General features: G+C 36.5%; 3 protein-coding genes across 3 annotated transcripts in view; all 3 read right to left on the bottom strand.

Annotated features, from left to right (window-relative positions):
• The window catches only part of LOC139120506 (E3 ubiquitin-protein ligase TRIM56-like), a 118,156-nt gene that overhangs the window by 30,018 nt on the left and 62,187 nt on the right, over window positions 1-25,951 (bottom strand). The gene's annotated exons all lie outside the window — the stretch shown is intronic.
• Window positions 1-25,951, bottom strand: part of LOC139120146 (E3 ubiquitin-protein ligase TRIM56-like) — a 94,888-nt gene that overhangs the window by 40,473 nt on the left and 28,464 nt on the right. The window lies entirely within an intron of this gene.
• LOC139120505 (uncharacterized) lies at window positions 950-21,511 on the bottom strand. Its single transcript, XM_070684966.1, has 6 exons — window positions 21,506-21,511; window positions 15,771-16,025; window positions 10,263-13,956; window positions 4,847-5,595; window positions 4,003-4,220; window positions 950-3,103 (listed from the first exon to the last, which is right to left on the bottom strand). Exons 1-6 carry the CDS (start codon window positions 21,509-21,511, stop codon window positions 3,034-3,036), a joined length of 4,992 nt encoding a protein of 1,663 aa, XP_070541067.1. The 3' UTR covers window positions 950-3,033.

Genomic DNA, 25,951 nt, shown 5'->3' with positions numbered 1-25,951 from the left:
AACAGAAAAACAGAATGCCATAGCACAAATACAAATTGTGTTAGATGAAACATTTTCAACACAAATTTTAGAAAATTCATTCAGATTTCTTGAATATGTACAAAAACAGAGAATTTTAACTTTTTATTATTTCCTTTGCATAAGGCACAATAATTGATACAGTGTTGTTTGACTACAAGTAAAATTTACTGTACCAACTGCAGTCTTAAGTTAGAGAATCCAGTTCGTAAATAATCAAAAAACCCTACCCTCTTATACAATTGAGACATATGACAAGAACATCTGGTGAGTTATGAAGGTGATAATCACTCAATCACAGTCAATGAAACAGTGTGATTTTGCAAGGGAAAATTTTTTGACACGGAAGAATTTCATTCTGATCATTGATAATTTCTCTACTTTCAAAATCTTCGCACTATTATCTCATCATTCACTTGTAGTGGTGAAAACTGTACCTCATAATTACAAATCCTACTTAAAAAGTCTGCGTTAACCTTATCTTTCATTGTTTTGATCGATTACACATTGTAATATAAACAAATGTAGATATTAAGTTTGGCATGTAATCTGCTTATCAAGCTCTCAAGATGTAGACAACTTTCATTTTCGAAATGACAATACAGGAGCTTGAATTAATATATTAAAAGACAAGGCCCAATCATTCAACTGACTAATACGGATAGTTTTCAATCGGATTCGAACCCACAACATACGGCATCAGTCGCCTAGCTGAGAGGCCTGAGCGGAACCAGTCGGCTAAATCTCCACTCCCAAAAAAGAGTGGTTCAATAGCCTGCTAAGTTGTTACATTTTTCTGACTGAGACCTTTCAACACGTTGTAGAGTTCGTGAAGCACTCACGCACGCATGCTCACTATCATACATCGCAACATACACACTTTATCGAAGCGAAGAAACGAATTTCATCGCTTTAACTGGGCGAACTAAATCATTCATACATACACCACATGTCAATATTGCATTTTCACTGGGGTGTTTATATATTGAAAAAGCATTCAGGTACTTCTAAAACAGGCTCAGGTATGTATGGTGAGAAATATTTTTCTCACTGCTTTTAATAATGCATCTTTAAGAGTGAAATATATTTTGTCAGCCTTTTCTCCAAAGGTAAACATTACTGTATTCATTGTGAAGTGTCTGCCATCCTCAAATATACATATACTAAAAAGTGAAAAGGGTTTGAAATAAAAGCCAATCTTATGATGCTGAGATTCATGTCGGAGAAAATCTTGAGATCATCTCATGGAACCTAACATAAGCATTATATGATGTCAAGCCCTTGTATGATGCAATATTACTTAGTACTTAAATAAATTGGTATTGTTACAAGGAAAGCAGAATACAGAATGTTAATATGTTGATGAAGATTTCACAGCCTGAATTAAGAAACATGATGAAATTTTATGATTTTAACCACAAAACAAGCAAATAGATGCTGATACTTGAAGTGTTCACCCAAGGGGTCATTTTCAGATAAAAGAAGTGTTTACTCCACTGAAGCTATACCAAAGTAAAATAAGTTTTCAATTTTATCACAAATGGTCAAAATTTCCTTTAAGAATAAAATAAAATTGGAGTATTGACTCTTGTAATGACAGTCAGTCACAATTAAAGCATGAAAATAGCTGATACACTGTATATATGACACTCTTCATAGCCTTCTGTATGTTGTTTAGAGGTTATCAATGGCAAGCAAGAGTTTTGGTTGCGGATTCAAGACATCTCAGAGGGGGGGGGGGGATCACCATTAACCCAGTGGTTTTGTATCTGTAATGATATACCCAAGTGTACTGTTTATAGGTTTATAGCCTCATGACAATATGATGAAAGTTGGATACAAGTGGACAATGTTGTTATTTCCAATGCGAAATTTGGAAGAGGGGTATCGATCATGCAGGTTCAGGAACCTCACCACAAACTCTACAAGAAAGTGTAGACTATGAGTCATGCACAAGCACAATTGATTCCATACAATAAGGTAATGCAAAACATTGCTCAAAACCATTAAACTTGATGAAGTTTTATCTGAAAAATTCCAAGAGGAAAAGGAAAAATACTGTGTGCTCACATTTGGTTTGAATTGGTCCATCAAGAAATATTTAAACCAGAAAAACAAGAATGACAAAAGTACATAATGTCTGAAACTAGGTACTGGAGGTCAACTTTAGGAACAGGCTTAGCAGGGGAATCTTTCAACACAGTCCTTCATGGTTTCAGCAGGTCTGCCAATATGTATCAGTTCATGAACAATGACATGATATGACCATATGACTCAAGGTCAGTGGAGTAGGCTGTTTCAGTTACTGCCACCACTCCTACACATAAGTACACTGCAGACAAATAGGTTAAAGGTCATAGAAGCTCTGACTCAGATGTGCAGGCTGTTTCAGTTAATTCCACCACTCCTGCACATTTGCAGGATTTCCCTTTTTCTTACCTCATTTGCATATTTTGAGACTGACACATTCATTTGAACGTCATATTTCAACCCATGGGTCTACCTGTACACCAAATACTAAGATGGTAGGTGCGGTGGTTTGGGAGCTTTTGCATTGGACAGACAGACATACATACATACATGCAGACATACAGATGCCCCCGATTCACCATATAAGCTCATTTTGATACTTATAGACATACCAAATACGAGTTAAAAATAGTGTTGTTTGATCGCTGTCACTACTTGCACAAGCTCTTAATCAGTGGGGTCCACTGATCTGCTCCAGACTATAATTTTAATCAAAATTTAACCTCAAGTGGTAGGACCAAGATGATGGCCTGTTGAGCTCTCATTTCAACTTGAAAATTTATGTTCATTTCCAAAATGCTGTACAGTTGCAATTTTCACCACGCCACAGCCAATCAAATGGAGAGCTCTCCATTCAGGGTAGGCTCATCTTGTTGAGAATATAATCCCTGGCTTCAGCCAATCAGATGGCCAGATTCAATCTAAGCATATTATAATTACTTTATACAAACAAGTGGAATATGCTTCCATGGCTGAAAAGTATCTTCACTTCACACCCTTAGCAGCTAGCTCTTCCTTGACTCGGCTAAGATATGTTGGGTCAGGATATCCATAGCTGAAATAGAAAAGGAAACACACAGTAGAAACCAATCTCCACGCAGAGTCATCTTATCGCGTATAACCTACAATTCCTGATGTGTTCGATTCGGCGATAAGTGACTCTGCCACAGGTGTCCTGTTTACGTGGTAATTAAATCACCACATACCGAGCCGCAAACCGGAAGTCAGCTCGAAAACCGACACTGTGACGAACTCGCTCAAAATACAAAGTCCATCCTCCATGCAAAAATGTTCATCGGTTTGAAAACTAATTACCATAAGTTTATAGTAAAAACACGAACTGGAAAAATATAATTAGCATTGGAACTACTTTTAAATAGTGTAATTATTCGGGAAGAAACAAGGCTTTGACCTGTTCTAACCTTTGGGCAAATCCCCTGTATCGTCTGCTGATGATGTATTTTCTTGAATTGTGACCCCTCCTGCACTCAAAGTTATTTACCAAGGCCGTATATATGAATACTCAAAAGAAAAAACAATAAATAAACACTAAAAAGAGAAAATGGAGTTTTTATTTGAATTTGTAGATAACTGTGCGCGTGCTGAAACGAATTCGAACTGCCGCGCGTTACTGTAGCAATACCATAGCTACAGTGCGCGACGGGTAAAAAAGTAGTTCATTGACGTTCCAATGACCTCGAGGTCACATGAATATTAATCTGCCTGTGCTAGAGCGTATGCACGATAAGAACTCTGGTTCTGAGAGTGAGTAGAAACATGTTGCACCTATGGCAGCTAAAGTGAAGGAATTAATAGTGAACTATAATGTTCAATATTACTTCTACATTATCTTAGGGTAGAATTCTATCAAAGTGTGTATATTGTGTCATAAATCTTCAAAGGTGAATAACGACATCTTGCCTGACATTATGTGCTGTATAAGTTTTAACTTACCCTTGTGCTCCACCATCAATAATTGTTTTATGATGGATATCATTCCAAACCACAGCATCAGTTCTTCCGGTTGTAACTGATGTACCAATGGTGAAAGTAAGTCGACGTTCAAAAGCAATCTTTAATAATCTTAATACTTCACGACCTTCAGGATTGTTAGGTAGGTATGCAGTACGAGAGTCTCCATAATATGATCTGCCAGGATTTGGATGCTCAGGCTGCACAAGCAAAAACAAAATTGTAACGTGAACATTATGATAATTAATAGTACCACTATTGACAAAATGCCAGTGAACTCTGTCAGCAAGAATGTTTACTTTGTTGTAGAAACTTGGAAAATGCTTGCTTGAACCTGTTCAACATTTTCCTATGTCTTTTCATATACACATCTTCCACATTATATGTATTTATACTGTGACTTAGGCTGAATTAAATTACATGTAATGAATAAAAGTGGATACATGTACATGACTGGTATTTACATCTCTAATTAAATTGTACTGATGTAGATGTGAAGTTTATTGTCAGTGAGGGACAACTCAAATTTGAAAAACTTTCATCTTAGCATTCATCTTAGAAGATGTACATATCATGTGTGGCCATCTTCCTTATTGAACCAGTTGATAGTCTATTATCCTACATTACTATAGCTTCCACATAAATATGACAGACATGATTTACAAGAGCAACTTAGCTTAAAGAAAGTACACTTCAGTGAATTCGATGATTTCACTTTCATAAATAAAACTATATTTGCAACTGATTAGAAGATGCAATTGGCTGCCAAAATGCAAGTAGAAATTATGATACTTATACTATTTCAAAATTTGACAAAATTTCTTACCCCTTGGATCCCTGGAGGAAATTTGTAACTAATAATTATAGCACCACAATTATAGTATCCTGGAATTGTTGTGTAGTCACTCATCCGGCTTTTCATTTCCCCTTTTGGCATGTTACCTGTGATGATTCCAAAGGCTTGCTTACAGATAGGGCAGGTTGGCCCCAAGGATTTCTCTGATTCATCAATACAAGCTTTGCAGAAAGCATGCTTGCAAGGCAATATCTTTGGGTTCTCCATTTGACTGAGGCATACAGAACAATCATCATCTTTTGCTTTGTGATCTGTGCTGAGGGGGTCTAACTGAGTACTTTTGCCTGTTGCAGTTGCCTTAGGAATGGCACCTTTAGCATTTGACTTGCTGTCTCTGAACGATGACCCTCTAGTACCATTTCCCTTTCCAGGCGGAGAATATCTTGCTACTGCTCCCTGAACATGACCAGTAGTAATTGCGATTGTGTCATCCTTGCTAGAGCCAAAAGTTGTACCTCTCTGACCATGATGATCTCCATCCACTGAGCTCTCTCTACTAACAGGCAACTGATCTGCTCCACTGATACTTGGCTTGGTGTATGGTACATTGTTTTTTTTGAGAGTTTCTTCAAAAACAGTTTCAAAATGAAGTACTGTATCAGATTTGACATCAATAAAGCGAATCTCCTTAAGTTGATTTTTATGGTGATTTGAAAGATAATCAAGCACAGCATTAAGCATTACTTTAGCACATAGGTCTTTAGGTACTCCAAAAATACCTGTAAAAAAGACCAAAGATGTCATAAATAAGTGGAAAAATCATCGTTGATGACACAGTCCCCGCTTGTCCATTTTGTTATAATCTTTGGTGTCTAGGTAGCTGTGGTCTAGGTAGCTGTGGATGACATTGATGCAACGGTTACATCAGGCCTGTGACTTGCATAATAAAGTAATCTGAGGAACGTTCAATAAATGACTCATCTCTGCGGTAATGACCACTCAAGGAACTTTTGATTACATCACACATAACGATGCCCTTGTTACTGCCTCCAGTGTCATGATGGCACATACTATACACATGGTTTGGTGGAATTTTCGAAATGGTATGGGATCGGGTATGTTGTTGTAATCAGCCATTTCGGATCATATAATGAAACAAATTAATGTGCACAAGAATGCAGCCATAGTGTTTTATCTTCGTATCACGTTTGAACAAAATCAGTCCATCGAGGGACAGTGTGACCTATGTTTATGTTTCAAAGACATAAAAAAATCACACCAAAATTTTAATCAAATGGCTGTGTATTGACCATATGGATCATAGCACAAAATTAGAAGACATGCATATGTATGCTACTTTATCTTTGTATCAAGTCTCAACAACATTGGTTAAAGAATATTTGCATATGATTAAGCCTCAAAGACATGAAAAAATCCAAAAATGACCATCTGACAGCGATATTGGAAAAAATGACATCTGGCAGCCATATTGAAACATGTCACGAAGTAAATTATGTATATGTATGCCATAGTGCTTGATCTTTGTGCCAAGTTTGGACAAAATGGGTGTAATGACCTTTGAATTATGATTCAAAGACATGCAAAATTCCAACAAAATGGCAGTTCTGGAGATCATCATGGTCAGAGAGGTACAACTTTTGGCTCTAGCAAGGATGGATATTGGATCATATCACAAAGTAAATTGGTGTTCATATGAAGGACATAATGTTTTGCTTTTGTGCCAAATTTGAACAGAATCGGTTCAAGGATGTCTGAGTTATGGTTCAAAGACATGAAAAAATTGCAACAAAATGGCCGCCTCACGCCCATATTGGATCGTATCGCAATATAATTTGACATGCATATGTAGGACATAGTGTTATGCCTTTGTGTCAAGTTTGAACAGAATCGGTTCAAGGATCTTTGAGTTATGGTTCAAAGACACGAAAAATCGCAAACAAAATGGCCGCCTCGTGGCCATATTGGATTGTATCACAAAATAATTTGACATGCATATGTCGGCCATAGTGTTATACCTTTGTGGCAAGTTTGAACAGAATCTGTTCAAGGATGTCTGAGTTATGGTCCAAAGACATGAAAAATCGCAACAAAATGGCCGCCTCACGCCCATATTGGATCGTATCGCAATATAATTTGACATGCATATGTAGGACATAGTGTTATGCCTTTGTGTCAAGTTTGAACAGAATCGGTTCAAGGATCTTTGAGTTATGGTTCAAAGACACGAAAAATCGCAAACAAAATGGCCGCCTCATGGCCATATTGGATTGTATCGCAATATAATTTGACATGCATATGTACGCCATAGTGTTATACCTTTGTGGCAAGTTTGAACAGAATCTGTTCAAGGATGTCTGAGTTATGGTCCAAAGACATGAAAAATCGCAACAACATGGCTGCCACGCGCCCATATTGAAACATATCGCGAAATAATTTGACATGGATATGAAAGCCATAGTGTTATGCCTTTGTGCCAAGTTTGAGCAGAATGTGCTCAAGGATGTCTGAGTTATGGTCCAAAGACATGAAAAATCGCAACAAAATGGCCGCCACGCGCCATATTGAAACATATCTCGAATAATTTGACATGGATATGAAAACCATAATGTTATGCCTTTGTGCCAAGTTTGAGCAGAATGTGCTCGAGGATGTCTGAGTTATGGTCTAAAGACATGAAAAATCGCAATAAAATGGCCGCCTCGCGCCCATATTGGATCGTATCACAAAATAAATCAACGTGCATCTGTAGGTCATAGTGCTATGCCTTTGTGCCAAGTTTGAACAAAATTAGTTTAGCAGTGTCTGAGAAACTGTTGATGACGGACGGACGGACGGACGGACGGACGGACGGACACACGGACGGGACCCAATCTATAAGTCCCCGCCGGACTTCGTCCGCGGGACTAAGTGGAAAAATCAACTTAAAGAGATTGATCCAAGACAAAAACATTTCCCACATCAGTTCTATTTTCTATTATCTGTGTTAAGCTGGCTGTATAATGCCTACATTTATCTGGCAAATGTCAAGAACATGTCAAGAATTTCTCCCTACCCATGCAAACTACTTTTTGCTGTACTTTCGTAAATTTAATCTTATGATAAAATATGCACACCATATATCCCATCATGTTTCAGGTCTCTCTTTCCAATTAATGTACCTTTTCAGTTTTGACTATTGAAAAATTTGAACTGCTCTAATTACATATACTTGTGATTAGGAAGTAACGAAAGTGAAAGACTCTGTGGCTTTAATACTTAGAAATCTTTACACCTTGAGGGATAAGTCTTACAAAAACAAGGTATCAAGGCAAGATAGCTGGAAATAATACAAGATGTTATCCACTATTACAACAAGTCATTGTAAATGACACTGGGTTTCCACTTGTAATTTAGTGATTCAATTAAATACAGCTGAATTGAGTACAACTAATGTACCACTTAGAATGTCTAAATGGTAGGCATAGAATGATATAGTCATAGCTAGCTATACATCATAGCATCTTGTCTTTATGCAAAGTTTAAGGGGGCACTGTGTGAACGGACACACGGACATGACCAAACCTATAATTCCCCTTGGATTGTGTCCGTGCAGACTAATTATGTTTTCAATATCTAAGTTGTGCATTCTTTACCAATATTTGTAAACTGTTTTTATGGTCACACCTTTGTAAGTATATTTTATACATGTTGGATTTGATTTCAAATTTTCTTATCAAAACAAGCAGCCTAACGGCCGATATAGCTCAACTGTGTTTATTTAGAGAATTTTTAACACATGTTGATGAAGAAGGTGGAAATCTTTGTTGGCTCATTTCAGTGACAAGAAAAAAGTGGATGAAACAGCTGCAATTGAAGATTTCATCATAATTTGAATATATCACATTGGATCATCCCTAAGAACATGTCAACCAAAGCTATCTGACGAGTAGTTTTTTTGAGGATATAATTTTTTTCTGACCAAAAACGGCAAAAATTGCCCCTAAAAATAAATATTGCAGATTTCACCATAATTTTAATATATCATATATTAAAATAGTCCCTTGGAACCTGTATACCAAATTTCAAAGCTATCAGACCAGTACTTTTTGAAAAAGACATATTTTTGACCAAAAACGGCAAAAATTGCCAAAAAAATACAAAATTGCAGATTTCATCAGTATGTCAATGAATATCATTAAGTTCATCTGTAGGAATCTGTATACCAAATTTCAAAGCTATCAGATGTATAGTTTTGGAAATACACATTTTTTGACCAAAAATGGCAAAATTGCCCCAAAAATACAAAACTACAGATATCATCAGAAACTAAATATATGTATTAATAAGTTCATCTGTAGGAATCTGTATACCAAATTTCAAAGCTATCAGATGTATAGTTTTGGAAATACACATTTTTTGACCAAAAATGGCAAAAATTGCCCCAAAAATGCAAAATTACAGATATCATCAGAAACTAAATATATATATTAATAAGTTCATCTATAGGAACCTGTATACCAAATTTGAAAGCGATCAGATGAGTAATTTTTGAAATACACATTTTTTGACCGAAAAATGGCAAAAATTGCCCCAAAAATGCAAAATTACAGATTTCATAAGAAATTCAATATATTACTAAGTTCATCTGTAGAAACCTGTATGCCATATTTCAAAGCTATCAGACCCATACTTTTAGAGAAACACATTTTTTGACCAAAAATGGCAAAAATTGCCCCAAAAATTCAAAATTGCAGATTTCATCGTTATTTTAATAAATATCATTGAGTGGATCTATAGGAACCTGTACACCAAATTTCACAGCTATCAGATGAGTAGTCTTGGAAATATACATTTTTTGACCAAAAATGGCAAAAATTGCCCCAAAAATACAGAATTCCAGATTCATCAGAAATTCAATATATATTACTTAGTTCATCTATAGAAACCTGTATACCTAATTTCAAAGCTATCAGACCAGTGCTTTTTGAGTAACACATTTTTTGACCAAAAACGGCAAAAATTGGCTTAAAAATGCAAATTTGAATATTTCTGCACAATTTGAACAACTCTGAAATAGATCATCGCTAGGGATCTATGTACCAAATATCAAAGCTATCTGATCGGTAGTTTTGAAGAAGAAGATTTTTAAAGATTTTTTTTACCAAAAACAGCAAAAAATGTCCAAAAAATAGAAATATGCAAATTTCACCACGATTTGAACAAACTTAAATGAGGTCACCCCAAGTGAACTGCATATAAAATTTCAAAGCAATAAGACTGGCGGTTTCAGAGGAGAAGGCAATTGTTGACGGACAACGGACGACAACGACGGAAAATCAACCTATTTGATAAGCTCCGCGTCGCTGACAGTGGGGCTAAAAACAATTTCAAAAAGATATAGCTAACACATCTAGAGAAATGACAGATAATGGGCGACAACAAATACCTGTTCCAATAGCTGGAATAGCAATAGACTGTGCCCCATAATATCCAGCTTCTGACAGTAGATTGGTGCAACATTGGTATAAAGCCTCTTTCACTTTTTGTTTGCCCAAGGTTTTCCATACAGGACCAACAGTATGAAGGATACGGTTGCATGGTAGAGCTCCAGCCTTGGTGCAAACAACTTCTGACAACTGTAGTGGTTTTCCATGTCGACTTTTCATTATCTCATAACTTTCCTGTTGTATACCATACCCACCGACTTGCACGATGGCCCCTGCAACATCTCCTCCATGAATAAGTGATTCATTTGCTGCATTGACAATGATGTCAACATTTTCTTTTGTAATGTCTCCCTGGCGGACTGATACTTTTGTTTTGCTCAAATGTCCTAGCTCTACTTCCAATACAATACAACTAGTCTGGACTGTTGTTTCATCAGAAGCACTGTTGCTTCTCTGAGTACCTCCACTAGCCCCATGTCTTTTTCTCCTATGATGGCGACTTTGTGGAGTGGCCAAACCAAGGAAATTGTGAAATGCGTCCATGGCAAACTTTGTAGAATATTCATCACCTATAATTCTGTATTGTTTGTCTCCTGTTTCTTTGATTAGAACTCTTCCATATTGAGATTGGGTATCTCTGATAGCTTTACTGATATCCGATGACAATACATTTTGCTTTGATAGATCTACATCTTTTGATGTTAGTTTTGTGTGATTGTCTTGGACAAGCGTAACAAATGTTTCATAGACATCATCCAAGTCTTGAATTGTACAAGTAGTGTTACTCTTGGCTGGTTCAATGATGATATCATCACCTCCATCATAAACAAACTGGACTCCCTTTCTCTTTTCAGTATCAACAAGCTTATGTTTACACACATGTAATATGAAAGCTGTCATATCTTTCCCAACAGTGGCCTTCTTAGAGAGAGTACTTCCTTCACCCGAAGACTTTGAGTTTCCATAAGTTGGTTGATTTTGAACAATTGTAGGATGTGACTTAAGTTTTCCTTTTTCAATACCGAGTGATGCCTCCATGAGTTGGATCATTTTATCTACCATAGGTTTATTTGTTTTCTCATACAACAACATGTATTTCCTGATTGGTACGACATACCATGCCACTTTATGTTGGTATACACCTAATAAGCTGAAAACGACCTTCTCTTGCTCAGGATCAATATTTGGTACCTTTGAGAAATCAAGAACTTCCTTGTTGACTAATCTCTGTACCACATTAACCAACGCTTTCAATTCTTCCTTAGCCTTTACCAATGACTTTGTAAGACAACCCTGCCCAGGTTTAATGTATACAGTATTTCTTTCCTCTTGAGGGGACCATATAACATCTACTTTACGGTTATCCTTGATATTATCAATCTCACTTTCATATACTTTTGTATTGAATATATAGAATAAACTGTGATAAGTTCCTTTGACTCCCTGAGCAAAATCTTTAAATTGATGGTTTGACTTGCTATCACCTGTTTCACCTAATGTTTGTGATGGAAGGATACTTCTAGATCTGCTCTCATCAGTTATCTTAGTTACATGTGCCAGATTATCCTTTTGTGAAATGTTGTCTTTTTTCACACTTTCAGGCCCATCCTGGCCAATAGAAGCTGTTCTCTGGTTGCCCTGATTACAGTCTGCAGCTTGAGTTCTTGATGAAACATTGTCAGTTTTTTGAATATTTTGTGACCTTTTTGTTCCTACTTGATTGTCACTTTGAGTCTGCCTTTGATGTTGTTTTTTAACAATGTTAGTCAAGTTATCAATCTGTGAAATTTGCTGTTCTCCTGACCTGTCTTTTGCATGATCCTTTTGACTATCAGGTGTTTCTACCTTCTTTTCAGTTGTGAGCATATTTTGTATTTGAGAAAAAAAAGGTCTCTCACTTTGTGAATTCAATGATGTGATTGGATTTGCTTTTGCATCATCAATTTCCCCTTTCTGTATTACACCCCCTTCATTCTCTTCTCCAGTATATGGGGCTTCCATCCCATCAGAAGTGCTTTCACTCTCCTCAGCTACATCTGTGGTTGCTTGATATATGCAGCCCTTCATCTCAAATGGATTGCTATTTGTATCAGGAGATACCGTAGATTGCTGTGACTTATCATTTCCTGGGTTGCATAAAGGATTAATTTCTTTCTTAGTCTTAATGGTTTCAGACTCTGCTGCCAGATCACAGGTCACAGTAGAAGGATTGAGTCCCAATTTTTCACATACCTCAGCTACTGCTGCATCTAAAAGTTTTACATCTTCACCAAGAAAGTGTAGCCTTTTTTCATTTTCGGCACTTTTCTTGTTACAAAAGAGTATTTTTTCCCTTTCATATTTCTCTATTATCTTTGTGACTGATTTACATTTGTCTGAATTTATGCTTCTTCCTCTCAAATAAATTATTCTTGACACTAGAATAGTCGCCAGATGCTCAACCATTTCTTTCAGTGCTAGATATGCACTTTCAACATTCGTTGTTGGAGAGCCCATTTTAGGTGTTACTAGCACAACTACATTATCATCTGTACTCTCAACACTCAGAGAAACTTTATTCTCTTTCTTAATATTATGCAGTTTTTGTCCATATGTATTGGACAAGTAATACCATACCTCATTATTTGCCATGATAGATGTACAGACTGGAGCTGATTTACTTTTTGTTTCTCTAGTTTTTTCAGTCGCTCGTTCAGTTGAGATGGACCTTTCTGAACTTGGAGTGAGTAATTTTGCTCTATTGTCTTGATTACTATCCTTCTTTTTATGCTGTAAATTTCCCTTCTCTAAACTTTGATTCGAAATCTCCCACAGCCCCTCATTCAAATCTAGGGGCTGACCATTGTCTTGGTCAGAAGTATCAGAAATGTTACCCTTAAACAATTTGTCTTGTCCATTGCCGCTCCTTTCAGAATCAGTTATATTGTTTGAATTTGGTTCAGTAGTATTCTTATTTACTGTGTTGGTAAATGGTTTATCATTTTTTGAGCCACTTTCAGGAGAACTCTGTGAATCTATCTGCATCTGAGAATCATTAAGCGTTTCCATTGATTGCCTCATTTTAACTTTCCTCCCTTCCTCCAATTGAGTTGTTATCTCTTTTGAGCTAACACAGACCCTCCCATTAGTTCCATCAGCAGCGTCATGCTCTTCATCAATTTTTTCATCATTTGCAGATAGACCTGATTCTTTATCATTACCCTTTCTTTCACAATTTTCTTTCTCAAACCTACTGTGATCCATAGGGGTTTCATTTTCAACATTATCACTTTCAAATTTGCTTTGTTTGAGTTTACTCACACTATCTCTGGCAGGGGTTTCAAGAAAACCAGACTCTGCACCTTCTGAAACTCCTGCTTTCACGGCCTGCACAGAATCACCGCCCTGTGATGGACTGAACTTACCCACCTTACATTTGTCTAACCCTGCCTTCATACCTTCATAATTAGTGGTACAATCAGTTGCCATGGACGCATTTTCATAACCTTGCCTTGCCATCATTAATGATAAGCTCTCATTTACTTTCATAACACTCTCTAGATTTCCTTTCACACGGAGAATGTCGCCATTTGTGTTCTTTGTCTTGATGCAATTGATTTCTAAACCTTTTTCTACTAGCCTTTCAATATTCATTAGAACTCTAGATAAAGGCAGATTGTCTAATATCAATGTGCCCACTACTCCAAGGAGTTCCTGCAAGATAAAACAGTGAGTGTTTAATTCTGTAAAGATGAAAACAGTAGAAAATCTAAACCAATCACAGATTTTAAGTGGTTGGTCACTTTTTAAAAACAGCGTCCTCATATGGGCATTTTGAATACCAAGAATGCCCATTTGACCATATATGGGCATATTTAGATTACAGGTGACTGTACCGTACCGGTACACCTTTAATGAGACTCCTACAAGCAAACTTTGAGAATTGTATTTTTCTCTCTCTTAATCTCCCAGACAAAGAACTTGTGCTGCACTGTCTTAACATCTGCCCTTCAATTAAGTAAACATCCTAGAGTCAACATACAGACTTGCCAGTCACATTCCAGAAATAAGCATCCCTGACATGATATGTTACAGTCTGTCCGTGTGTTTTCACACACATTACACACACAGATTTTACAACTTGCAAAATGAATCACTATGGACAAAACTGCCTTCAAATAGTTTGTTGAGAATGTCGTAAAATTAATCATCATTCATTTGCTGGAATCATCATGCTGGCTCAAACCTTTAATATGAGCTGGAATTGTGAAGCATCTTTGCTGCTGTAAAACACAATTATGCTGAGAAAGATTTATAACATTATATAACAGTGATTAATGTTAATATTTTATTATGCATAATAAATACTGCAAATCCCATGGCAGATGTGGGTGACTGCTCCGACTTTCATTTGAATATATGGTAGCCACTATGTATGACAAGGAATTCTCTTGTTATCAACTCAATAAACACAATATTATAATGTTGCTTGTATTGTGCCCATGTTGATTTTAAGAAGGCGTTTGATGGTATCAATACCATTTGTTATATTATAAATTGATGAAGTATGGCCTTCATGGTAATTTAATAGAATAATTCCATCTATGCACAAACATATCCGTTCACATGTGCCCATACCAAATGGTGTTACTCAAGTATTTGAATGCATTTATTATTTACTTATTTCTTTATTTATTAGACTTTATTTAATCTTGATAAACTGTTGAGCCAGTGGCTCTTCTCACACAGTGTCTTGAAATCATTAAAATATACAACATACACCCGTCCAGTAAATTCTCACACTTGAATGACCATTTAGGTGATTTCATCAAGCTGCCATGCAGACTTTTTGTCACCAGAGAGTAGTTCAGCCTCACAAGTCATTGCATTGGTGTGTCAGACATCATTCAGCATTTATCATGTACAGATGGGCTGATGTTGCCATAGCTGCTAGGCCATCGCCGGAAGTGCAGCAGGCCACAGTCCTTTGGCAAGCAGATGGCCCTTTGTCACCAGCATGTTATTTGTTGAATCGCCTTGGCCTTATAGGGCTAGGGAGCTAGGCTACTCATACATGTGCTGAAAAAAGACATTTCAGTGAAAATGCACTTCTCAGAGTACTGTTATAGTTTCTTGACATGAATATGGGTTAAATCCAAATGACTCAAGTTTACTGTTTATTTCAACAAAATAAAACCCTGTTCATTATAATTTTACTTTTGATCAAATTGGATTACATTGGACGGAGTCACATATGAACTGTAAAGAACAGTTCAAGTGTTCATCTCTCATATGTACCGTACAATCTCTACAGTGAGACTGCTATTCACATGATATGATGCTTCATGTAAATATGCTCGGGACATCGCGATTATCATTCCAGAACGTTATTGTGTTTACACGATTGATAACAACAGAATTCATTATCATAAATTATGGCCAAATTCAAATGAAAAATAGTGCAGTCACCCGCCACCTCAGTCCATTATTAATTCCCCCTTAAAGTGAAAACTTCATGAATTACTTACATCACAATTACAGGAAGTCAGTTCAGGATCAGATTTTGCTTGTCTCTGTATCTCTGATGCCAGGTTGGTGTTAACAACTCGCAGCTCAGCCAAACTTCCGGTTATGATGGCAGATTTGTCTTTTAATTTTAGATTAACATTAGTACCTTTTACAGCTTCTTCAACTGATGCAGCTATTTTATCCACCTTTGATGGTATGTTTTGAAACAGCAATGTGGCAACAACCTCATGAAAGTTAGTCGTGTAGGAGCCATTCTGTGAAGATGTACAGGAAACATGTCATATTGTCAATGACAGTCACCATGAAATATAAATTTGTCAATATTCAACAGTAAAAGTGTACAAATGTGATTGTAACTGCAGTTTCAATTCCGGAAGGGCCAAAGAGGCAAAAGAATGTTTCCTTTTCCTCTTTGAATACAAGTGGTAACATATGTGCTGAAAGTGCCACATATGTTCATTCACTATAAAATTGGGATCAGAACAATTGGAAAATACACAAATTGCGCTTGAGGGCACAATCACATACATGTATATCTTTAATGACTACTTGATCATATGTTTAAAGTGTACTGAATAGGGTGGACTTGAATGTGCCTGTTGCATGCTGGCAAGATAATTGTTTTGACAAGGTCAGGTTTTGTAGAGGATGACAATGGTCTTAGTGAAATAGTCCTAGCCTGGATAAAATTTGAGGCAATTAATTATCTTGCAAGTAGTGTTGGACATTTTTCAAGTATAGTGGTTGTACATGTAGGGAGCTATCAAATGTAATCTTGCAAGAGTAGCTGGCATTGTGTTCCTGTACAATGCTAAAAAGTGAATAATGTTGACAGATTCACTAGTTTTGTAAAGGAGGATGGAATTGCAGTAAAATAGTCATGGGATAGAAATCAAGAAATACCGTCAAGGACACTATGTGCTCACATTCGGTTTGAATTGGTCCATTCGAGAAATATTTAAACCAGGAAAAACAAGAATGACAAAAGCAAATAAGGTCTCCAACTTAGGTACTGGAGGTCATCTTTAGGAACATGCATATCAACTTCTATAGCAATGGGACAAGCAGATCCTACATACATAAGCAAATGTCAACAACAAAAAGACAGACAGTGAAGGCTTGATAAAAAGAAAAGGTGGGAGAGTGGGTAAAAAAATGTACAAGGGATCTGGTAAAAAAGTAATGCTACATCATCAATCTTCTAGACCCTACCCCCTCCTGAATATCAAATTTTCCACCCCTTGGTATTACATAAGACCAAATGACAGGAAGTACATTTACAACCTTGGAGATATTTTAATTAATGCCATGAGTGTTATTATTCTAATGTAAACAGCACTTAAGTTAGTTACAGATGTTGAAATGCCTTCCACTGTGGGCCATGATTACAACATCTGGAATTATCCTAGATCCAAATTTCTCATCAGTTCTTGTATGTCTTACATAGAAAAGTTGCAAAAATTGGTCCAAAACGAAAAAAATCATCTCAGCTTTGTTTTCTGGATCAAATTTTCCTACAAATTGATACCAAGTATCACAAAATTATGTTCACAGCCTTCAAAATTGTCTCACAACATATCCTGGGTTGGTGTAGGTCATTTAAGGTCACAAACTGAGAAAATTACCTAAAATATACAAATTTGGGGGTTTCCCAACACTTTGAGCAGAAAAATTTATCTAATAAGGTCTTTTGGGGCTTTATACCAAATTACAAAGCTATCAAACGAGGGACTTTATACCAAATTACAAAGCTATCAAACAAGTAATTTTGAGAACAAGTTTTCTTGACCAAAAATGACAATATTGTCTTACAAAAACAAATTTTTATATTTCAGGACAATTTCCACATATCTAACTGTTGTCATCTCTGTACGTCTGTGTACCAAATATGAAAGCTGTCTGTCCAGGGGTTTAAAAAGGAAATACTGTTTAAGATTTTTTGACCAAAAATGACAAAATTGCTCAAAAATAGTAATTTTCCCAATTTTGTCATAATTTCGACAAATTAGAAGAGTAACAACCTTGCAAAGAGACAACCCAAATTTGAGAGCGATTGGGCTGGTGGTTTAAGAGAAGAAGAATTTTTACTTAAAAGGAGAAAAATCACAAAAAATTCAGCAAAAATACAAAATTAAGGATATCTTCACAATATTCATAAAACTGTATAAGGTTCACCTCAGGTACTTGCACACAAATTTTCAAAGCAATCAAAAAAGCGGTTCTTGAGTTATTAATTCTTAACCATTTTCACATTTTGTAAGCTCATTTGCATAATTTTGGCAATGCAGATTTCATTTGAACAAAATCCCATCTATAGCCCAGGATGCATCCACAAACCAAATACCAAGCTGAAACGTGCAGCGGTTTGTGTGTTTTTGATGTTGACGGACATACTGTACATACATACATACATACATACATACATACATACATACACACATACATACAGACGCCATCGATTTCAGCCTATACGATAAACTCACATTGGTATAACCAAATGTGAGCTAATAAAAGTACCCATTGTGGTATGAAAAGCATGTTTGTTAAGGTACAAAGATGCATCCCACTAACTGCATTTGTGTGTACAATGCATTTAACCCCTTGACTACCAAGGCCAATGTATTCCTATATACCAGGCTCCTTATGTAAATATTGATAAAACTTGGTTGTGTCATTGCATGAACACTGCTTAGAGTAAAAATTAAGTAAGTACCAATAAACCATAATTTTCTGAATCAGCATGAAATTTCCCACTTTTTCATACATAAGTTTTGTATTTCCAGGTCACGTGACTGATCACATGACACATCATGTGACCAGAGTTGGCAAAGAATATGAATATTTGAAGCATCAGGATGTGTTTTGAATCCATAAAATGACGCAAATTTGAATACAGTTGCAATTTTAATGGCATTGTCTTTATATATATGTAATAATAACTACCCTTTACTTTATTTATAGATGTACCTATTTAAGATTTTTCTCACAAAAGGCAGAGTAAATGAACCACAAACATCAGCATCTGACATGATTTTGTATTTGAAAATCAACACATTTTATATTTGTAAACACCTGCTTTATGTCTTCCTTGAGGAAACATGCATCTGAAATGGTTATGATTTATCAAAAAATAATTCACAATATTTAAAAATACATTTTAGGAAACAACATATCACATGACCAAACACATGACCAGTCATGTGACCAGTCATATTGATAATATGGCTGCTATAAAATTTCACTGGCTTATAGTAAAAAATTGTATTTCCTCTAGTTTCATTCACGAATATTGCTGTTAATAGAACATATTTAAATATAAATCATTTGTTTTCAATAAATCAACATTTCATTTCATTAAAAAAACAAACCATAAACATCTTCGCGATCGTCCGTACTTCTGAAAACTGTAAACAATCAGCGCGACGCTTCTGTGATCAGCCTGACCTTTCAGGGTCGAGGTCATGGGTCACGACATTTGCTTCCGGATTTTGGCCATACTCGGACGTACGGGGGCGCAATCACATTCAGGCCAGATCGGAATACATCAATCTTAGTCGCACTGCGTGCCGACGCCGAAATTACGGGATTTTTAGGGACAAAAACGAAGCAAATACGCCTATTTAACTGTGCCGGATATTTCCGGCACTCAAGGTATATGGTAATTCAATATGGCGCCGGATATATCCGGCGCCATAGGTAGTCAAGGGGTTAAACACATGATCAACAACAGACTTTTGTCAATATGAAAAAATACTACATGTCATTTAATGACTCTTGACTTGGAAAAAATCACAATAAAATGGTTGCCTGGTAGCCATATTGGATTGTATCATGAAGACATTTGGGGTGCACTTATGAAGAAGAAGTGCCTGTGTCCGATAAACTCATTGCTGCTTACAAAGGCGAAGGCGTATCCGATGCCCCAATACGCGAACGCGCCCAGACCTAGTTGTAGGGTCAAACAGAGGTCAGGTGAGGATTAAGTCACAGTGTGTTGTCCTTGTGCAAAGTTTTAAAAGTATAATCTGTCAAAGGATGTCTTTGTAATGGCTCTGGACATGAAAATGAAGAATATGTTCGTCTGGTGGTTATATTGGATTGTGACATGAAGACATTTGACATGGGCATATAAGTCATAGTGTGGTGTCCTTGTGCCAAGAGGCCCCTTCAGTCAAGCAACCGAGCAACGGTCATTGGTGACCTTGGGGTCAAGGTCTGAATGACCTTGATGATGAATCCATCCTAAGAGGCCGCAAAGTGGGAAAGGAGTGGAATTCCGAGAAATGGGGTCAGGATGGAATCCAAAGCTCGACACTTGAAAGAAAGGGAAAAAGAGAGGAGGAGACAGGGGATGGTGGTGGGATAGGCTGAGCTGGTATGGCATGAACCCAGCGGCTGAATGAATGAATGAATGAATGAATGGGAGCGATGAGACAAAGGCTTGATTATGTAGTGTCGTGTGCAAACGTGGCTGATTGGCTGGGAAGGAGGATTGATAACAGTCATGGGTAGAAGAGCCGATTGGCTAAGGGGACAACAGTGAAGATGTAAGGAAGGCAGATAGCTAGGTGTATCACAAAACACATCTGTGATAAAACACAGATTCCACGTTTAAAAGAAATCTATTAGGCCAGGAAGAAAAATAAATTGTTCATCGGAATCGCCGCTTCTACTTTGGCATATTTGGAATTTTTTTTTTTTTTTTATCGCGGCAAATTCTTACTTCCGCATTACAAATATTTTTAGTACTGCCGCTGGTGGCGCCCTACACTGTGTCGGGTTTTCGCGGGCACGCGTGTTCGGACTTAGTTGACCGCCAACACGTTGTTGTGACGTCTGAATTTGGCGAATCACGACGCAAAGTGGGTCGATTTGGCCAGAAATTTGCTCGTTTCGTAAAGGTTAGTACATGTCACATCATGAGTATTAATTTGATCGCCAACATTCGACGTGATGGCCAACAGTTAGTTCCAGAGACACTATGCAGTGTTTGTCCTGATATTACGTTCGGCGATTTGTTCAACAAGATCGTGACAGCAGATATAGATGGACGGTGCATCCGATTGAATGAAAATTGCATCAAAAGTATAAAAATTTACGGCAATGACAAAACACATGGTTGCGTCGATGTTAAAGTACGATCTGAATGATGACTATATAACTTCACTCCGATCACAGTACAGTGTTGTTAGACCATCGTATGTGAAATGTGTATATATACTATACGTATACCGGTAGACAGTGGTAAAGTCTAAAGAGGCCAAAACATGGGGCCAAAGTAAAATGAAAAAAACTCAGATGCTAGGTCCCACCAGGACAATATTAAAGGACAATACTGAATTGTTGAATTTCAGTGATTTGCTGTACATTTCAGTTTTATTCTGAGAGAATGTTGAAATGCTCAGAATATGTTGTGCAAACACTAACTGTGAATGTAATGGCCTATGTTATTGTTGGGAAATATAGTATTGAATTCAGCAGTATCAGTGTTTCTTGTCTGAGATATTTCTGGTAAAAAGGGAAACAATTATCTTGCCTTGTCTGCATGTGTGCAAAAATGCCAGAGAACCGCGTTTACCTTCGGCCTAAAAAAAAATAAAAAAAAAAATTTTCGCTCGCCGCTCCTGGGACTTGGTCCAAAAAATCCGATGAACAAGATTTTTTTTTTCTCTGGCCTAAGGCATGTTTTAATGGCTCTGGACATGGAAAAATTGCAAGAAAATGGTTGCCTCACAGCCATATTGGATCATATAATAAAGACATTTTACAAGCATCTGTAAGTCATGGTGTGTTGTCCTTGTCCCAAGTTTAAAATAAATCTGTCAAGGTATTTTAGTAATGGCTCTTGACATTAAAAATATGGCAATAAAATTATCCACCTGTTAGCCATATTGGATCATATCCTGAAACATTTGATATGATTATGTGAGTCAATTAGAGTGTTGTCCTTGTGCCAAGTTTAAAAGAAACTATTTGAGGCATGTCTTTAATTTAGGAATGGCTTGAGACATTAAAAAATAGTGTCAATGACATTGTGCTCACATTTTACTGAAATACTGAATACTAGTACACACATGACATTGCATTCTTACAGTTTGATTACTAAGAAAATTCCATTGCAAGTCCAAATTAATCTTATACCCCAGCAATATGAAATGCTCCATCTCATTATGACTTTTGCACATAAATTAGAAAGTGATGGGATTGACACTTTCAAAGAAAAGTTTTTGACTAAAAATTGCAAAAACTTCCCCAAATTACAAATATGCAAATTTCTTCTTGATTTCAATGTATCCTGTTTTGTCATCCTTAGGAACCTGTAAACCAAATTTTAAAGCAATAGGGCTATTGGTTTTTGGAAAATGGAAAAATAGAGAAAAAAATTCATTAAACAGGAAGTTACAGGACCTCGGGTGCACAATAGGGTTTTACTGATAACGCAGCCATTTGCATACACTGGGCGGGAGTTTTTGAATTCTCATAGCATCCCTTTGACTGTATGATAAATTTAAATAATCATGATGGGCACTTTTCTGACATATGGAAAGAGGGGTCAAATGGTCGTACAGGGAACACATTTTGAAACATATGCATTATCTGACAAAAAAACGGAACATTTTTTCAGTTTATTTTCAACTCAAGTTTAGTCACTATATTTTCACAGACATCATATGTACGATTCAACGACAAATTCACCTGAAACATGGCAAAATTATTGGATTCTGGGAAGAAACATTGCACGTCCTATCAGTTGCATGGCTTTTACATTTGCATTTATTTATGATAATCCGGCTTTTATAGCAGAAGTTCCTGCTTAAAAATAGAAAACAGCCAATATCGGCGTCACATCAATATGGTTAGACCTGAGTGGCCTAAAGTACTTACACTGTTAATAACCAACTATGATGATGATCAGATGGGTAGTTCCTGAGTTTTTGATTTTTGATGAATTTCACATTTCTTGTACATCATTTGAATTTTTACAATGCTGACATTCATTTTAACAAATTTTATATCTACATATGTATAGCACAACTAAACAAACCAGATATGAACTGAATATGCTCATGTATAGTATTCTGGACATGTTATCGTGATTGGTTGACCAAATGGCAAGATCATTAGAGAAACAAGTGTTGGAATCGTTTTGGTTTTTAGTGTATATGGTGTTACAAAACTTGGATCAGATTTAGACATGTACCGCCTGTAGTCATCTTGATTATTTACACCAAATCTCTGATAGTCACCTTTAATGAAATCTTCATATTCATCGCAATGATCAATTGTATAGTTTACAGTTTGTAATCTAACAGCATAATGATGAATCTGAGTTCCAAATAGGCCTTGACTTATAGTCCTAAATAGACAATTGCCATCACCCTCAATAACAACCTTTCTATAAGAATTTGGTGGACATATTGTCTTCTATGTTTGAGATGCAACTTTCTCTTTCCATTTTTGGCCTTTGTGCTTAATTTCTTTACCCTCATTGTATTGATGTATTCAACTTGTTACAGATGTGATAAGATTCCTTCAGATTATTGAAGTAGTTTTCAAAAAGATACAATCTGTTTCACTCAACATTTCCCGTACAAGTTGTCCTTGTACTTCTCTAGGATGGATCACTTGATAAAACACCAAAAATAAATAATTATATCTCTGTATGTTGTCTATATATATCTTGTAGTAGTCATAGTAAGATTAAAGCAAGTACTTAAATCTTCAAATTTTTAAATATTTATTTGATTCTTATGATAGCTAGTGTGATTGTTATAATAGTGAAATGTTAGCCTTCTAACGGCCAATGTCTGAGCGTTCTGTGAGCCTTGTAATGAGCAAATGTTCAAATGTGAGCCTTCCAACAGCCAAATATGGGCCTTCTAAGGGCCAAATGTGCAAATGTGAGCCTTCAAACGGCCAAATGAATCCCTTGGGTAGTGTAGCAGGACTTCGCCTTGTAGATGTAATCTGTAAAATAAATAATAAAATAAATATATGATTTGAGTGGCAGCATGTGCAAAAGTGAAGTTAAAAAATTTCCCAGTAGAAAGTACATGCCTACAAAATGTAACTCTATCAAAAATACCACCAATAAGACACTATTGCACCCATTTGATCAGAACTATTGTCTAATAACTGCAACAAAATTGAGTCATGTAGCCCATCATGAACTGCATAAAAATATCAGGCTACGGGATTCTGAAATTCTTAGACCAAAAAAGGGAAGAAATATACAAAAAAATACGAACATTTCACCAAATTTCAACAAATCTGATTTATGTTCACCCCTTAGAACCTCTATAACAAGTTTTAATAAGGAAGAAATTTTGCCCAACATTGGGAAATTCAAACAAATATGACTGATGTCACACATATGAATCCCCATACAATTATGCAAATTTCACCACCATTTGAACAAATCTGACTGAAGTAACCCCATGAACTTGCATACCAAGTTTCAAATCAATCGGACTTATACTTTCGCAGAACAAGATTTTTTTAACCAACACTGCAAAAAATTGCAAAGAAATTCATAAAAAATAGAAAATTCCAAATATTGACTCCAGCTGAACAAAGTTTACCAACAACAGAGCAATAAAAATGTTAGTGAATTTTCTTTCTTTAGTTTTTAGATGATTCCACCTATTTCCACCTTTTGCAAATTTCAAAAATCAAATCAATCTCAAAAAAGACATTAAAATATGTTGCGCCACCATGAGAAGGTAAATTCAAGTTTTATGTGTCATTTTATGAGGTGTCATTGATACAGCACCGCATATTTTTCAAAGTAGGTAGTCTCTGTGGTAAAATTTCATACACAAAATGGTAACCTTGGGAGTCTAGCTTGATGACATAGTTATTTATGAAATGGCGTCTCATGTATTCCGTCACCTAAAACTCATTGTGAAATTGATAGTCACATTGATAGTGACTCAAGAGAGTTGATGCATTCTGCGTGAAGTTGTAGAAACCCCTAAAAATTTATGACAAATCTGACTGACAAATGAGTTTTAATGAAGGACAACAACGTGACTACCAATCTCTCCAGTGCCCGACTCTCCTATATCCGGTCTTGCGTTGCGTTGATTGACCCATTTTTTGCAAAACCAAACACTGCACACAAGTAATTGGCATATTTTTAATCTGTGCGTTCGATTTACGATATAGTGATAAAATTTATTTCATATTTTATCGAACTCCAACAATGTACACATTTATGTCAACTTACGGCTCGGAAGCACCAGTGCAAGGGCACGAAAAAGAAAGGAGGTAAAGGGATTATCTATGCAAAATACAATGCAAATTCATCGGCTTATTTTCAGTGCACGTTCCTTCTCGCTAAGTTATACTTCCATGGACAGACTATAGACACACACAACGGATTTTACTGTTGCATGTGATCAACCGCCATAATCTCTTTCTCTGAATAATAGAATAGACAGACTGGTGACGTTTTTAGATTGTCTGCGTGAGGACCACAATACACGTCGGTCATTTACGGTTTGTCATGATGAATATGTCACGTCACACCGGCTAAGTCGATCGGCTGCACGTCAATCATCCACCATATTGTTTCCAGTCACTCGCAAGTAGTTTCGAACTTCATCTTAAAAGAGTTAAACACACTAACCTGACTTCCTCTGATGGTCCTGCAGATTAACAATTTACACTCTATGAAGCAACTTAAAGGCAGGGGAGCCTATAAATACCCCCTATCTCCTGGGGATTCATAATCCAACATGAGTGGCACATGGTAACAACGTCAACGAATGCTCCCGAAAATCTGGATCTTTCAACAACCATGGTGTACATTAAAGCTCTGTTCCAACATATTACGTTTTGTGAATACTTGTGGCATCACCCTGTTGGCGAAATTCTCTCATTTTTTCCATTTTTATTTATTTGATTTTTTATGCCAAAACTGCTTCGATGCTGTGTTCGAAGCGTCCAACGAACAATAGATGAAAGCATTCAAACAGCTGCCAATCACGAGGGGACGCGCAAAGGTGCAAACGATCAAACATTTGTTGTGTACATCGGATCGATTACGATGTCAACAATGAATAAACGATTCTTACTACTGAACGTAAAAACTTGACCAACGGTTACTGAACACGCGCCTCAATGAATTCAGACACAAACGGACTACTTCATGGTTTCAAGCAGATTGCCTCTCCCT

The sequence above is a fragment of the Ptychodera flava genome, chromosome 20 (genome assembly GCF_041260155.1).
Source record: "Ptychodera flava strain L36383 chromosome 20, AS_Pfla_20210202, whole genome shotgun sequence".
Lineage (NCBI taxonomy): Eukaryota > Metazoa > Hemichordata > Enteropneusta > Ptychoderidae > Ptychodera > Ptychodera flava.
The sequence above is the reverse complement of the archived record's forward strand: the minus strand, read 5'-3'. Positions and strand labels throughout refer to the sequence as shown.